We start from the raw sequence: 14,805 nt of genomic DNA on the forward strand, positions 1-14,805 counted from the left end.
AACACAAACTTTAATTCAAGCCACATATTCTACTGACACCCACCAGGGCCACAGAGCCGGGCCCAGCCACCACTGACTACCTCCGGACTAGTCCGGCCCGGCACCGGGTGTCCCACAGCCCTGGGGTGGGCGAGTCATGTACATAACCTCTAATGATAGACTGATTAGGGTGTGGAGCGTTTAATTCTATATTTATAAAAATCACTTTCTCTGCTGTCACCTCCCTGGTATGTTTCCCAATCTTACACCCTGGAAAGGCTGAGAGGGTGGAGGGTGTACAATATAAAATAATAAGATTCATGACAGACCAGACTATTACAGGTGGAAGATCACGGAGGAGAAGAAAAGAAAATGAACGGGAAAAGTGATGGCACTGGTAAGAGGGAAACAATACAACTAGGATGGGGAGAAAGGAGGAATACGTAGTGCCAGGAGGAAGAACCTGAATTCCTAATCTCAATTGTGGTTCCTTCAACAGGACATTCGGAAAAGGACAAAGGTTTTGTTAATGTGGATGTAATTAAGACAGTAGTGAATCATGGATCCTCTTCAAGGAGTAAATGTAAAGTATAATATCTATCTATCTATCTATCTATCTATCTATCTATCATAGGGAGATACATAGACATATATATATATATATATATATATATATATATATATATATATATAATCATATTGGCTGTATTTGAAGCCTTTGCATGTTTCTCTTTCTCACTCATTTAGATGTATGCTTGCTAATGTATACTATTTGATTGATGTTTAGCCTATGGTCCGTGGTTGGTCAGTGGTATAGTCATTATTCTATTATTCTGTACATGATGATATCCAGTATCCCATGGTCCTAGTATAGACTCTGGAAGGTACAATGGTGCAGTCCTGGTGGCTAGTGGTACAGTAAGTGGCTAAATCTTTAATGGACAAGAAGACTAGAAATTGTTGTTGTTTTATAGGAGAAAATAAATCCAGGAAAGTCAGATTGGGGTGTTGCACGTCTTTATTATTTACTAATTTATTTTTGGCTGGGGATCCCTGTGTGAGGGTGCATTGCATGGGGGAGGGGGCAAACGCAGGCGAGGCACAGTTCTTGTTTGCCCCAGTTGTGGTCCTTGCTTGGTGCGTGGACTTGTGTGGTGCAGGTCACACCTTCTTGCAGGCCGCTCGTCATTATTGCTTCTGACGAACCAGGACCAATCCACAGTGAAGACAGTAACAGAGGCCAACAGTTCTTAATAAACAGTTCTTTACTGAACAGCTTCAACAGTTCGTCCAACACAACTCTAAAGGTGAGACTGTGGGCACGTAACTTAAATGGGTATTCCAATCTTCGAGATCCATTTCTATTGCAATATGTAGTAATAATAATGTGCCGCCCCTGTGCCAGCAGCCATACTGCCTGGATCCGGATCTGCAGAAAGGCTCGACGGACTCTGGACTCTACCGGACCCGGGGGTCGCGCAGACACTTCGAATAAAAGTGGGACGTATTTGTACGGATGTTGTTGAGAACTGTCTGTGACGCCACCCATGGTATGTGGTGAGGTGTAGCACCACCGCTGCTGTTGTGGGACTTCCGGGGGCGATGGGCTGGCAGCTGGATGTTAACCCCTCCGTGGGCAGGGATGGATGCCCCGGGGCCCAAGGTCTCTGTGCAGGGGATGGTAACGGCAGGGGCCGGCGCACCCGGTCAGGCTGGGGATGTTACTCACGGTTGAATAAATCACACAAGTCCTTTGGTAAAACAAGGTGATGGTGGCCGCGGCCAGGAGTGTATTTCTCGTCCCACACCCGGGCCGGTGGTCAATGCCCCTTTCCTCTTTGCACTTTGTGTTTTCTGTGATGGACTTCCCGGTGTGTAACGCGGGAGTCCGCTCCCGGTCCTTTGGTTGGGAGCCGTGCCCGTCTGACGCTGACCCCTGGGTCTACCGGGCCCTGGCGGATGCCCTATCTCTCTCGGTGGGTGGTTGTCTACTTTTCGGGACTTAGATTGGGACATGACCTAAAATCCTGCCCTAAATTGGTTAATTAGCTAGGCCGTTGGTGTCGGTCCTGGCTTTAGGGTCCAAGTACTCCCTTTTATGCACGGTTTCCGGGTCGGTTCTCCTGTGTTGGCACCGGTGGGTTACAACCCTGCCCCGGTCCACCTCGGATCTCCGGGAGCCGTCTTCCCGTCTCCTGCTGGCACTGACAACTATCTGCCACCTAGCCAGTACGCCGGGGTTCCAACCCCGACGCCTGTCAACTTACACTCCTAAACTTTTCTCTGCCTGTTTTCCCGCCCCGGGCTCTCCAGACTAGAGATGAGCGAGCCTCTGAAGGCTCAAGTTCGGTTCGGTTCATCGAACGAAGACCCTGTTCGAGTTCGGTTCGATGAACCATTCGACAAACCTCTCAAACCCCATTGAAAACAATGGGAGGCAAACACAAACACATAAAAACACATTATAAATGTACACATACAGTTAATAAACATTGCCATTACACTTACAGGTCCCCGCGACACGTCCTGCACTCTGTCTCCCGCCGCTTTTCCTTCCGATAATCGCTGCGTCCTCCCGGTACTATAGAAGCGCCATCTTCTGGCGCTGTATCCAACTCTTCCAGCTGCCCTGGTGACGGGTGGCTCGCTGGGTAATAATGGGGTTAGGGCTAGCTGTATATTATCAACTGGCCCTAAGCCCGAAATTCATGGTGTCATACCAATATTAGACATGGCCACCATGAATTTCTAGTACAGATAAAAAAAAACACAACACACAGAAAAATATTTTTATTAGAAATAAAACACAACACAATTAGTGACTCCATCTTTATTGAAACAAAGAACCCCCCTCCACAGTAATCCTGGGTCAAGGGTCCCACGCAGTCCAATCCGGATCCAATATCATCTGATCGGTTTGCTGGAAGGCAAAGCGATCAGATGATGTGTCAGGTTCAAGGGCCTCAATCATATGACACAGCAGCTGATTGTATAAACAGCTTTTATACAATCAGATGATGCATCAGTGCAAAAAAAAACTACACACTTCTGTGCAGACTCCTGTCCGACAGCATCAGCTGAGTTTAGCCGGGCGGTAAAAAGCCGGCCTCACCGCTCGACTTATAGTGCCAGCTGATTCCGTCAGGTGACCACATCAGCTGATCATCGCCAGGTCTGAGAGAGAGAAGAAGAGAGAGAGAAAAGAGAGATAAAAGAGAGAGAGGGAGAAAGAGAGAGAAGAGAGAGAGGAGAGAGAAGAGAGAGGAGAGAGAGAGAAAAGAGAGGGAGGAGAGAGATAGACAGAGAGAGAAGAGAAAGAGGAGAGAGGACAGAGAGAGAGGGAAAAAGAGAGAGACTGAGAAAAAGAGAGAGAAAAATAGAGACAGAAAGAGAGAGACTGAGACTGAGAGAGACAAAGAGAGAGAGAGAAAGAGAGAGAGGAGAGAGAGAAAAGAGAGAGGAGAGAGAGGGAAAAAGAGAGAGACTGAGAAAAAGAGAGAGAGAAAAATAGAGACAGAAAGAGAGAGAGACTGAGACTGAGAGAGACAAAGAGGGAGAGAGAGAGACTGAGAGAGAGAGAGACTGAGAGAGAGAAACTGAGAGACAGAGATAGAGAGAGAGGAGAGAGAGAGGAAAGAGAGAAAAGAGATAGGAGAGAGAGAAGAGAGAGAGGAGAGAGAGAGAGAGAAAAAGAGAAAAAGAGAGACTAAGAAAAAGAGAGAAAAAGAGAGAGACAAAGAGAGAGAGAGAGCGAGCAATGCAGCCTCATTCCGTGAACTGCTCCGATTTCAGCTCACAGCTGATGTCCAGCTCCTCCCCTCAGTGCATAATTAAATTAAATTATAATTATAAATAAATAATTCTAATTTAAAATTAATTAAATTTTTTACCGGGACTAGAACTCGTAACCTAATGTTCCTGAGTCGAACACTCTAACCATTGAGCTACTAGCTCTAATGAAAAATATAGGCAGATTTGGTAATCTTGACTTCTGCATTGCAGACTGAAGTCTCAGATTACAGCGCGGCTCACTTCAGGTGCTACGTGGAGAGGACACAGATCCCTGTCATCTTCATGTAGCAGAGCTGACAGTGTCGTGTGGATTACTTCGGACCTGGATTGTTGTTTTGGGATTAATAAAGAGGTAATTGAGGTGTTTTTGTCTTTTATTCCAAATAAAGGATTTTTCGTTGTGTGTGTTTATTTACTTTCACTTGCAGTTTAATCATGGAAGGTATCTCAGGGAGACGCCTGGCATGATTAACTCATTATTACCCCGATTGCCACCGCACCAGGGCAATTCTGGATGAGCTGGGTGGAGTCCCGGGACTGCTCCATCTAATGGATGCGGCAATTCCGGGCGGCTGCTGGGTGATATTATTAGGGTGGTGGGCTCCCGATAATGTGGTGCTCTCCATCCTGACAATGCCAGCCTCCAGCCGTGCGGCTTTATCCTGTCCGATATCAAATATGGGGGAACCGCATTTTTTTTATTATTATTATTATTATTATTTATTTATTTATTTTACTGCACGATATAGAGCCGCCCACCGGCGGCTGTGATTGGTTGCAGTGAGACAGCTGTCACTCATCGTAGGGGCGTGTCTGACTGCAACCAATCATGGGCGCCGGTGGGTGGGGAAAGCACGGAATAACTAATTGAATAATGAAGTGGCAGTCATTTTCAAAAGAGGAAATGCCGCTGGAGATTTGTGACAGCCGTGCAGCTAGATGCGCGTGATCGGTGAGTAGGAAAGAGAGAGGGATTGTGCTGGGGACGCAGGACGCATGCAGACAGCAACGTGTGCACATAGCCTTACTGTGAAAAGCCACATTTGTGGTGCTCAAACTGTTCTCGAACGTAACTTGAACTGTCGAGCTTTTAGCAAAAAGCTTGAGTTCGTCGAACATCTCGAACACCCCCCAAAATCACTCGAACATGAATTTGCCGAACCTCGAGCCTCGAACATCGCTCATCTCTACTCCAGACCCCTAGGTGGGCGTTTTCCTTCTGTCTGGTCCCGCCCACTGGTGTGTCTGTCCTTCCCTGAGGGGGTAACTAGGATTTTGTCGGCTGATTTAACCCTGTGTGGGAGAGGTGTTATGCGGGGGTCTAATCTGTGTGATTACCTGGTTTTGACTGGGTGTCACAATAATATTAGCAGATACCTCCAATTAGAAATGTAGTATAGTTCTCCTGATTCACTATGTCACTTACCTCATGTTTAGGGCATTGCAGGACCTTAGATATCCATGGTTGTTACCACGCATATAGTGACAGTTAGTTAGTTGCTGGTGGTCATAACCATGGATGCCTAAGGTCCTGCAATGCCCTGAACATGAGGTAAGCGACATAAAGAATCAGAAGAACTATACTCCTTTTCTAATTGGAGATATTTGCTAATATTATTATTATTACACCTACTATATATTGGGATAGGATCTTGGAGATGGGAACAACCCTTTAAGCACAGTTTCCAAAGTACAAGACACCATTGGAGACACTTCCTTCTCATCTCCTCAGACGTTACTTTCTCTGATAGCTCCTGTCCTTCTATCTCCTTCCAGCCTAACACCACATTACCATATGTTAAAGTCATTCTACTCCACCCATGGGACAGTGTGCCGCACCGTGCCAGCAGCCATAGTAGTATGGAACTAGTCAGGTCCCTCTCCCCACTATGGCTAAGTGTGGGAGCTTGCTCTCAGGGTTCACGCTTGTTATTTTCTGGACCGTTTGAGTAGAAAGTCCTATCCCCCTCGTTGCGCTAGTACCTTGATTTTGGAGCGGGTGGAGAGCGTATCTTGAAGGCTCCGTTCTCGTCGGGTAAATTGTCAGGTTGCCTGAAGCTACTCCCTGACCTAGAGTCCATGTACCCCGTCGTGCCCTGGTCCCAGACCAGTGATGGTGAAAGGCCGCCGGCTGTCCTCCTCGACAGTTCCGTGCCCCTTGCCACAATCCCCTGTGACCGGGGTCCAGTTCCCTTTAGGCCCAGACCACCGTCTGCTACCTAGATGACTTCCTAGGAGCCCAGCTCCTGATCTCCTCTCTCCTTTACTTCTAAACTTTAACTCTCGACTGACACTCCTGACACTCCTGACCTACCCTCACCAAGCCCCCAAGTGGGCGACCCTATTCCACTCAGGCTGTCCACTGGTGTGTCTGGTGGGTGTGGTGCAGAGTGTATCTAGGATTTTGATTAGCTGATGTAGGCAACACCACGTAGTTGGGGACCCATAACCAAGAAGGAGGTGGATATTGCATGGGAGGGCACATTGTATAATAAAGTGCAGTGCAGTGCATAACAAAGTGACAAAATAATGGATAGATCTCACCCAGTTCTTCTCCTGAGGAGATCTGACACCACCGGAGCATAAATCATCCAAGGCAGAAGCAGATCAAATTGGACATAAGGGGAGACCGGGCCAATAGCACAATTCCTGACCCCTGTCGTGTCAAACTGCTTGTATCTACTTTATGAAGGATATTGGATATGACAAGATGGGTGGTTCCCTCCCTTTTCCGGTATTTCCCCCCCCCCTTATTGTTGGCACTGCTGCAGTTATGGGGGGTACCCGGGGGCCGATGGTGATGCAGCGAGATGTTAACCCCTCTGTGGGTAGGGATGGTTGCCCCGGGACCCGTTGGGCTTTGTAGTGCAGGGAGATGGGCGGCCGTCTGAGAGCTGCGTGCCCGGTTGGACCGGGGGAAGTTCTTACTCAGATTTTGCTTTGCAAGAAAACTCACACAGAGTCAGGAATTAACCAGAAATTGCCGGTGTCCGTAGCCTTTGGTACGGAGGGTGTTTGGATCCCACACCCAGTACAGCAGGGCCCTTTCTCTCTCTGTCCACTACTATAGGAAGCCTCAACTCCTCGACTTGGACGGGGGTCCACTCCCCAGCGACGATCCGGAGCCTGATTACTATGCCGGCGGGCCACTACCCTGCCCTGGCCACCTTGGCTCCTTCCCACCGCTCTACTCCTTCCAGCAATCCTGGAGCTCGCTTCCACACTCCATAGCAGCCGGGAGCTTCCACACCCCAGTCTGCTCTGCTCTCTCTCCTCTCACACTCTGCACCAGCCCCTCCCCTGCTGCTCAGTTTAGCTCTTACACTGGGGGGAGGGGTGTGTCTGTAGAATTGTACCAGTGTGGGATCAAATTACCAAGGAGGATTAGATGTATCTGTGACTCCATGGTTTTGCCAGGGTGTCACACTTAAGGTGGTGTCACACACAGCGACGACGACAACGACGTCGCTGCTACGTCACCATTTTCTGTGACGTGGCAGCGACGTCCCATCACTGTCGCAGTGTGTGACATCCAGCAACGAGCTGGCCCCTGCTGTGAGGTCGTTGCTGAATGTCCTGCTTCATTTTTTCGTCGTCGCTCTCCCGCTGTGACGCACAGATCGCTGTGTGTGACAGCGAGAGAGCGACGAAATGAAGCGAGCAGGAGCCAGCGTCTGGCAGCTGCGGAAAGCTGTAACCACTGTAAACATCGGGTAACCAAGGGAAGACCTTTCCCTGGTTACCCGATATTTACCTTCGTTACCAGCCTCCGCCGCTCTTGCTGCTAGTGCTGGCTCCTGCTCTGTGCACATGTAGCTGCAGTACACATCGGGTTAATTAACCTGATGTGTACTGTAGCTAGGAGAGCAAGGAGCCAGCGCTAAGCAGTGTGCGCGGCTCCCTGCTCTCTGCACATGTAGCGACGTTATGATCGCTGCTGCATCGCTGTGTTTGACAGCTAAGAAGCGATCATATCAGCGACTTACAAGGTCGCTGTTACGTCACAGAAAATGGTGACGTAACAGCGATGTCGTTGTCGTTGTCGTTATGTGTGACACCAGCTTTAGTGTCCGTCTCCAGACCCTTCTCTACAGGGGTTACTCCTTTTTTGGCTAGTACTAGACTTCGATGATGACCTTCACTCTGGATCTCATGCACCTTCCGTATACTTTACCGTTTCCTCAGATCTCGCTGTCTCACTCCGGTCTTTAATGTTGTATTTGCCACAAGTCACCCACTAGATGCGGACTTTAGCACCAATTTGACTTGCACATCTGTACTAGTCACTAGCTGTTCCCTATCTCGTGAAAGTAAAACCAGTCTTTCACCCTAAGTATTAACCGAGCCCCTTGTGGGTTAGTCCCCGACTTAGCTATTTGTGCCCCTGCAGTCATGCTGTTATTGGGCAAATCTTTCTTAGTAAACATTCTATCTTATAGAATGACTTGTATCCTACATAACATTCCTAGGCAGCTTCTATTCTGCATCCTACATTGCAACACCTTACACATACAAGCACTGCTACATCTATATATTACACTACACCTAATTAATACATTACTATGCATTACCTCACATAACTGCTTATCACACTCTACATCACAATGCAAGACATCGATGTCTTGAGGGACAGGAGCAAGAAAACCTAGGCCTCCTACACCTGGTGGACCTGTGGGATCTTGTAAACTTCGTTAGTTTTGTGTACATTATTGTAACCCATGCAATTTATGGTCAAAGAAATTAATAACATGATCATACATTTGCAATTTTTCTTCTTTTCCAGCTGAATCCTGTTTTGGGAACAGAAAGTCATTAGTATCCAGAATAGCTCTCCTTGCCTTAATCTTGCTGATCGGTATAATCCTGATAATCTTTGTATGTGCATTCAGTAAGTATAAGAAAATGGTTTCACATGGACATGACGTGATTAACAGCTCCTCAGTGTTAAGCCTGCTTTACACGGTACGACCGATTGTGCGATTTCACAATCGATCATACCCGCCCCCGTCCTTTTTGCGTCATGGGCAAATCGCTGCCCGTGTCGCACAAAGTTACTAAACCCCGTCACACATACTTACCTCTCGTACGACCTCGCTGTGGGCGGCGAACGTCCACTTCCTGGAGTGGGAGGGACGTTCGGCGTCACAGCGACGTCACACGGGCGCCGGCCAATAGAAGCGGAGGGGCGGAGATGAGCGGGACGTAAACATCCCACCCACCTCCTTCCTTCCACATAGAGACGGCGGCGGCCGCGGGAGGCAGGTGAGCTGCTCATCGTTCCCGTGGTGTCACACGGAGCGACGTGTGCTACCACGGAAACGATGGGCGACTAAAGTAAACGATATTATGGAACCTAACGAGCAGTACCCGACTCACGATTTGTGAGCGATACTGCGTCGCTAGGAGGTGTCACACAGGCCGGCATCGCCAGCGATGCCGGATGTGCGTCACAAAAACCGTGACCCCGACGATCTATCGCACGATAGATTGCCTGGTGTAAAGCAGGCTTAACTCCTCCCTGCTGCAGCTTAATCTCTGCCCAAGTAACCTGATTGAGTAAAGGAACTATATTGTAAGGTGATCTCTGCCAAATGTACAGTGTGTGGTGTGTGTATAGCGTATAAGGTGTGTACAGTGTGTTTGGTCTGTACAGTGTATATGGTTTGTGTGCTCTTTATGGTATATGCAGTGTAAAGTATGTGCAGTGTGTATATTGTGTGCTGTATGTACAATGTGTATGTTGTGTACAGTATATATGGTGTGTACTGTGCATATATGTTAGGGCCAGGTGGACGGGCAGACCCAGGAGGTGGATCCACTGGGCCGAGCTCCTTGATGAAGGCAAGGGGTCCGGTAGCCGGAGCACTACGGGTAGCAGGACAGTCCGTGTACAAGAGTAGAATGCAAAAGTCCCTGGGACCACGGAGTCACTGATGGTAGTCCGGGTGACGGAGCTCAGGTTCGGAGGCCGAGATGTTGTCAGGCGGAGTCCGGAACCGATGGATCGTGAGGACGGGTCACCACAGGGATCCGGGATGGTACGGACTGACAGGATGGCAGATAGTCAGCGTTCGGGAATCAGCAGAACCGGATAGCGAGGCAGGATCGGCTCTAGAAGAGAGAGAGGTGAGTATATCACAGGGACAAGGAGACATGACTCCTAGCTTGGGAAACACGAAGAACAGGCCCCGCCCACTTGGACACTAAACCCCTTTATACCCTGTACCTGTGTGCTCAATTTCCTGTCAGTGGACGCTGGCCCTTTAAGAAAGGGTCAGTGACCGCGCGCGCGCCCTAATGCGCATGCACGCGGCCCGGGTGCCAGAAGCCAGGGCAGGGAGCGGTGAGCAGGAAGCAGGGGAGCCGGGCTGGAGCTGTGTAGCCGACGGGCGCCGGGAGCGGGGACCGGGCCGCCTGGAGACCGCAGGCACTGGAGGCTGGAGACCGGGGAGAGAAGCAGGGAAGCCGGGGAGCATGGCAGGTGAGCCGGGGAGCAGGGCAGGGGACCCGGAGAGCGTGACAATATAGTATATGCGATATAGACAGTGTGTGTGGTGTATACAGTATGTGAGGTATGTACAGTGTATATGGTGTGTACGGTGTATATGGTGTGTACAGTGTATACGGTGTCTACAGTGTATATGGTGTGTACAGTGTATACGGTGTCTACAGTGTATATGGTGTGTACAGTGTATACGGTGTCTACAGTGTATACAGTGTGTGCTGTATATATGGTGTGTGCGGTGTGTACAATGTGTGAGGTATATATAGTGTGTGCAGTGTGTACATTGTGTGCAGTGTGTACGGTGTGCAGTGGGTACATTGTGTGTGGGGTATGTACAGTGTATATAGAGTGTACGGTGTATATGCAGTATGCGGGTTATAAGGTATGTGCGGTGTATATGGTGTGTGCAGTATGTACAGTGTGTACATTGTATACAGTGTATACAATGTGTGCGGTGTATACAGTGTGTGCGGTGTATATGATGTGTGCGATTTATACAGTGTGTGAGCTATATACAGTGTGTCTGGTGTATACAGTGTGTGCAGTGTATATGGTTTTTGTGGTGTGCACAGTTGTGTACAAAAGTTCTCTTAATCAAACAGCTTTTCTGTTTCTGCAGATTCAGAGATCGTTAAACAAATGGAGATAATGAACTTAAAAGGTAACTCAGATTTATGCTACAAATCAGTACTGTATAAACCTCACTTTGTAACCCTATAGGTGTAAGATCATTTTTACAAAAGGATTCTGTACTGTAAGACACAAACAATTGAACAGTGCACATCTCGTGTTTAATGCATATGCCACTCCATAAAGGACTTTCAGAAAAAAATTGAAGACAGGAGTTTTAAGGCTGAGTATAAAATATAACAACTTTATTTAATATGAAAAAGTTAAAAGGATTCAGTTTATACAATTACAATGTCATGGTGCTGGAAAATGGGTGAAAACCCACATGCTAGTGAGAAATCCCAGGCAGAATCACCAAAGGGATGGGAGGTCCAAAAGAAAAGGACTCAATAAAACTACAATCATGTCATGGCTGACAAGTAATGAGCCTTCAAAACATGCTCCGAAAAGTATAATGGATAAACTAACATACAACTGACCAGTGTCAGGCTATTTCTATGCAGAAGGCAACAAACAAGTCAGCCTAAAATTATTAGGGTTATAGTCCTAAGACTTACACATAGCTAAGGTGGTCGCCTGGACGTCTCACAGCAACAGAAAAGACCCTCCAACGCGCGTTTCGTGGAATAGTGGATGTTAAGAGCTTCTTCAGGGAAGGTGTACCAAATAATGCAGCAAAAGGACCTTAAATAAGCGGTCATGTGACCGCATTGGATCTGCAAGGACCTATCATTTGTGTCCTAACCAATCGGGTCACCGCTCAGGCGCATGCGCACAGTGCGCCCCACATCACACGCCCCCCGGTCATCCAATGGGAGGAGGAGCACGGAATCCACAGTAACTATGGACGCCGAGCGCCCCCGGCCACCAAAAGAAAGCCAGAGAGGCGGGCGAGGGGACGCGCGAGCAGGGACCAGAGGGCGGGACACAGCCTTCAGCCAGAGTGTGTCTCTCAGCCAGTCGGGCTGCGTTTAGCGGCGCATGCGCACCGCGCGGTAAGAGTACACATACGTCCCCCAGCCATCCAGTGAGGGGAGATGCATGGAACCTGTACCTGAATAGCTGTAACTGGTATGGTTAGTAGTGATGAGCGAGTACTAAAAAGCTCGGGTGCTCGAAGCTCGGGCCGAGCATCCCAAGATACTCGTGTACTCGGGCCGAGCAACGAGCCCAATGTTATCCTATGGGAGACCCGAGTATTTTTGTGAAATGACCCCCCGGCAGCATGGAGAAACCCTAAAAATGTCACAAAAGTCTCAGAAGAGTGCTCAAATGACATGGCAACAGCATGGGGAAGACCCCTTGAAGCATTTATCACTGAAAAGTCACAGCTGTGAACAATTTTGTCCGCGTTTTACGCCATTTTTACGGACTCACCAGAAAACCTTCCAAAATGACCCCAAAATGATTTTTCATGGCAGAAATGTTAAGGGCACATACGCAATAGTGAGATAGAGCTGGTGTATGTTACTTTTTGAGATTAATACATGAAAGATTTTACGTGAAAACATTGTGTGGCACTCCGATGTCCCTGAGAAGAGACGTACATGAAGGCCTCTTGAGTCTAATGTGCCCATTTTGAGGAAGTGAGTCTTTGTAGTATTTTCCTTTGCCAGGGCAGTCCACAATTGTGAGGTTCACCAATGCCCCTGCATACAGACGTGCATGAGGGCCTGTAAACCTGAAGTGCCCATTGGAAGGAAGTGGGTCTATTGTAGTATAGCCCTTAGGCAGGGCAGCCAAAAATTGGGAGGCTCCACGTTGTCCCTGGATAGAGACGTGCATGAGGGCCTGTAAACCTGAAGTGCCCATTGGAAGGAAGTGGGTGTATTATAGTATAGCCCTTAGGCAGGGCAGCCAAAAATTGGGAGGCTCCACGTTGTCCCTGGATAGAGACGTGCATGAGGGCCTGTAAACCTGAAGTGCCCATTGGAAGGAAGTGGGTGTATTATAGTATAGCCCTTAGGCAGGGCAGCCAAAAATTGGGAGGCTCCACGTTGTCCCTGGATAGAGACGTGCATGAGGGCCTGTAAACCTGAAGTGCCCATTGGAAGGAAGTGGGTCTATTGTAGTATAGCCCTTAGGCAGGGCAGCCAAAAATTGGGAGGCTCCACGTTGTCCCTGGATAGAGACGTGCATGAGGGCCTGTAAACCTGAAGTGCCCATTGGAAGGAAGTGGGTGTATTATAGTATAGCCCTTAGGCAGGGCAGCCAAAAATTGGGAGGCTCCACGTTGTCCCTGGATAGAGACCTGTTAGGTTCTTAGAGCCTCCGTGCTTGCATTTAAAAAACGCACGTGTGTGCCTGTTGGTGGCAGCTTTCCGCTGCATTTGTGTGAGTTTTGCAAAAACTTGGATATAACGCACAAGTCTAGTGAATAATACACATCAGCACAGCATTGCAAAATGCGCAAGGGCGTTGTCAACGAACAAGGAAGTGGACGTGATGGTGGTGCAGGCAGAGACCGAGGTTGTGTGCAAGCTCTAATTTCGCCACAACAAAGGGCCACATCTAGTCGCTCGCACGTCCTGTCCCAAATTCTTGGGGACCTCAGCAGTACACCGCTCTTGAACCAAGACCAGTGTCAACAGGTTGTTAGTTGGATAGCGGATAATGCTTCTAGTCAGATTGGCACCACCACAAACACTCTGTCTTCCACACGGTCAAGTGTCAGTAGCCGTGATACTGCACCGCACATTTCAGAACCTGATCCTCCTTTCCACCACCAGGCCGAGTACACGTCCACGGACATTACTGATCCCACACTTGTACACTCGGAAGAGCTGTTCGTTCACGTTTCCATTCACAAATTCTGGCCTCTCGCCAGCTCCTGTTGAAGTGGGCCATGACGAGATTGTATGTACAGATGCCCAAATATTTGAGCAGCCACGTTCTCACGAAGTTGGCAACGTGTCTCAACAAGGGGTGGACGATGATGAGACACAATTGTCAGGAAGTCAGGAGGAGGAGCAGGGTGCGGAAGAGGAAGACGACGTGGTGGATGATCCAGTAACTGACCCAACCAGGCAGGAGGATATGCAGAGCGAGGACAGCAGTGCACAGGGGGAGGGAGGCGTAGCATCACAACAGGCAGTAAGAAGCAGAGTGGTGGCCCCAGGCAGACGTCAGGCAACTGTTCCCCGGAACAACACGACACAAGGTGCCTGTACAAATGTTAGGTCTTCCCGAGTCTGGCTGTAATACTATTGTATGTATTGAGGATTTCGATTGCGTTAGGGCAATGACAACCAGAGACGAGTTCTTGGTGCAAGACGTTTATAATATGCAACCAGCAAATATGTACATAAACGGAACAAAAACACAGTAGAACATAAATACAGGAAATACCTTCCAGGGACGGAGCGAAAGGGAATTCCCGGGACCGCGCACCGGACTCCCCCAGGGAGACCACCAAGAGCGAACCCCTATACAGGGACTGTCTGGCAATCACCCCAGAAGCCCTAAATGCGCAGCAGCCGGGACACAAAAGGGCAATAGGTAAGTCCAAAAATGTCCGTACGTGATGTGAGTCCAGAGTGGTATTAAACGGAAGGAACCGGGCAGAAGTGCCGACCAAAGACGGCAAACGGAGTCCGGGCACAGCTAGATGATACCAGATGAAGTCCAGAGTCGGTGTCGGTTGTTTTCCAAGAGGATCCGAATAACAATCAGGAACCAAAAGCAGCAGGGCAGGAGCACACAGGAAGCAGTATACTCAGGCACTGGACTAAGCTTTAGGGGCGGCTTTTAAACAGATGGACAGGAAGTAGGGCAACAGAACAGAAAACTCCATGTTAACAAAGGGCAAGCTCTTTCAAAAGAAAACTGGAAAACCCGGAACTCTGACACTGGCAGTTTTTTAAGTTGGCTCCAGATGATTCTAAAAAGGCCATTTGCAA

The 14,805-nt window shown here is 48.7% G+C and overlaps 1 protein-coding gene across 1 annotated transcript in view; it reads left to right on the forward strand.

Moving 5' to 3' along the window:
- The first annotated feature begins 270 nt into the window (after positions 1 to 270).
- The window catches only part of LOC142301943 (CD209 antigen-like protein C), a 39,598-nt gene continuing 25,063 nt past the window's right edge, over positions 271 to 14,805 (forward strand). The window contains exons 1-4 of the mRNA XM_075343004.1: positions 271 to 376; positions 479 to 562; positions 8,555 to 8,659; positions 10,896 to 10,937. Coding sequence (XP_075199119.1) covers positions 352 to 376; positions 479 to 562; positions 8,555 to 8,659; positions 10,896 to 10,937 — 256 coding nt within the window. The 5' untranslated portion in view covers positions 271 to 351. The remainder of the gene's footprint in view (positions 377 to 478; positions 563 to 8,554; positions 8,660 to 10,895; positions 10,938 to 14,805) is intronic.

The sequence above is a fragment of the Anomaloglossus baeobatrachus genome, chromosome 4 (assembly GCF_048569485.1).
Source record: "Anomaloglossus baeobatrachus isolate aAnoBae1 chromosome 4, aAnoBae1.hap1, whole genome shotgun sequence".
Taxonomy (NCBI): Eukaryota; Metazoa; Chordata; class Amphibia; order Anura; family Aromobatidae; genus Anomaloglossus; species Anomaloglossus baeobatrachus.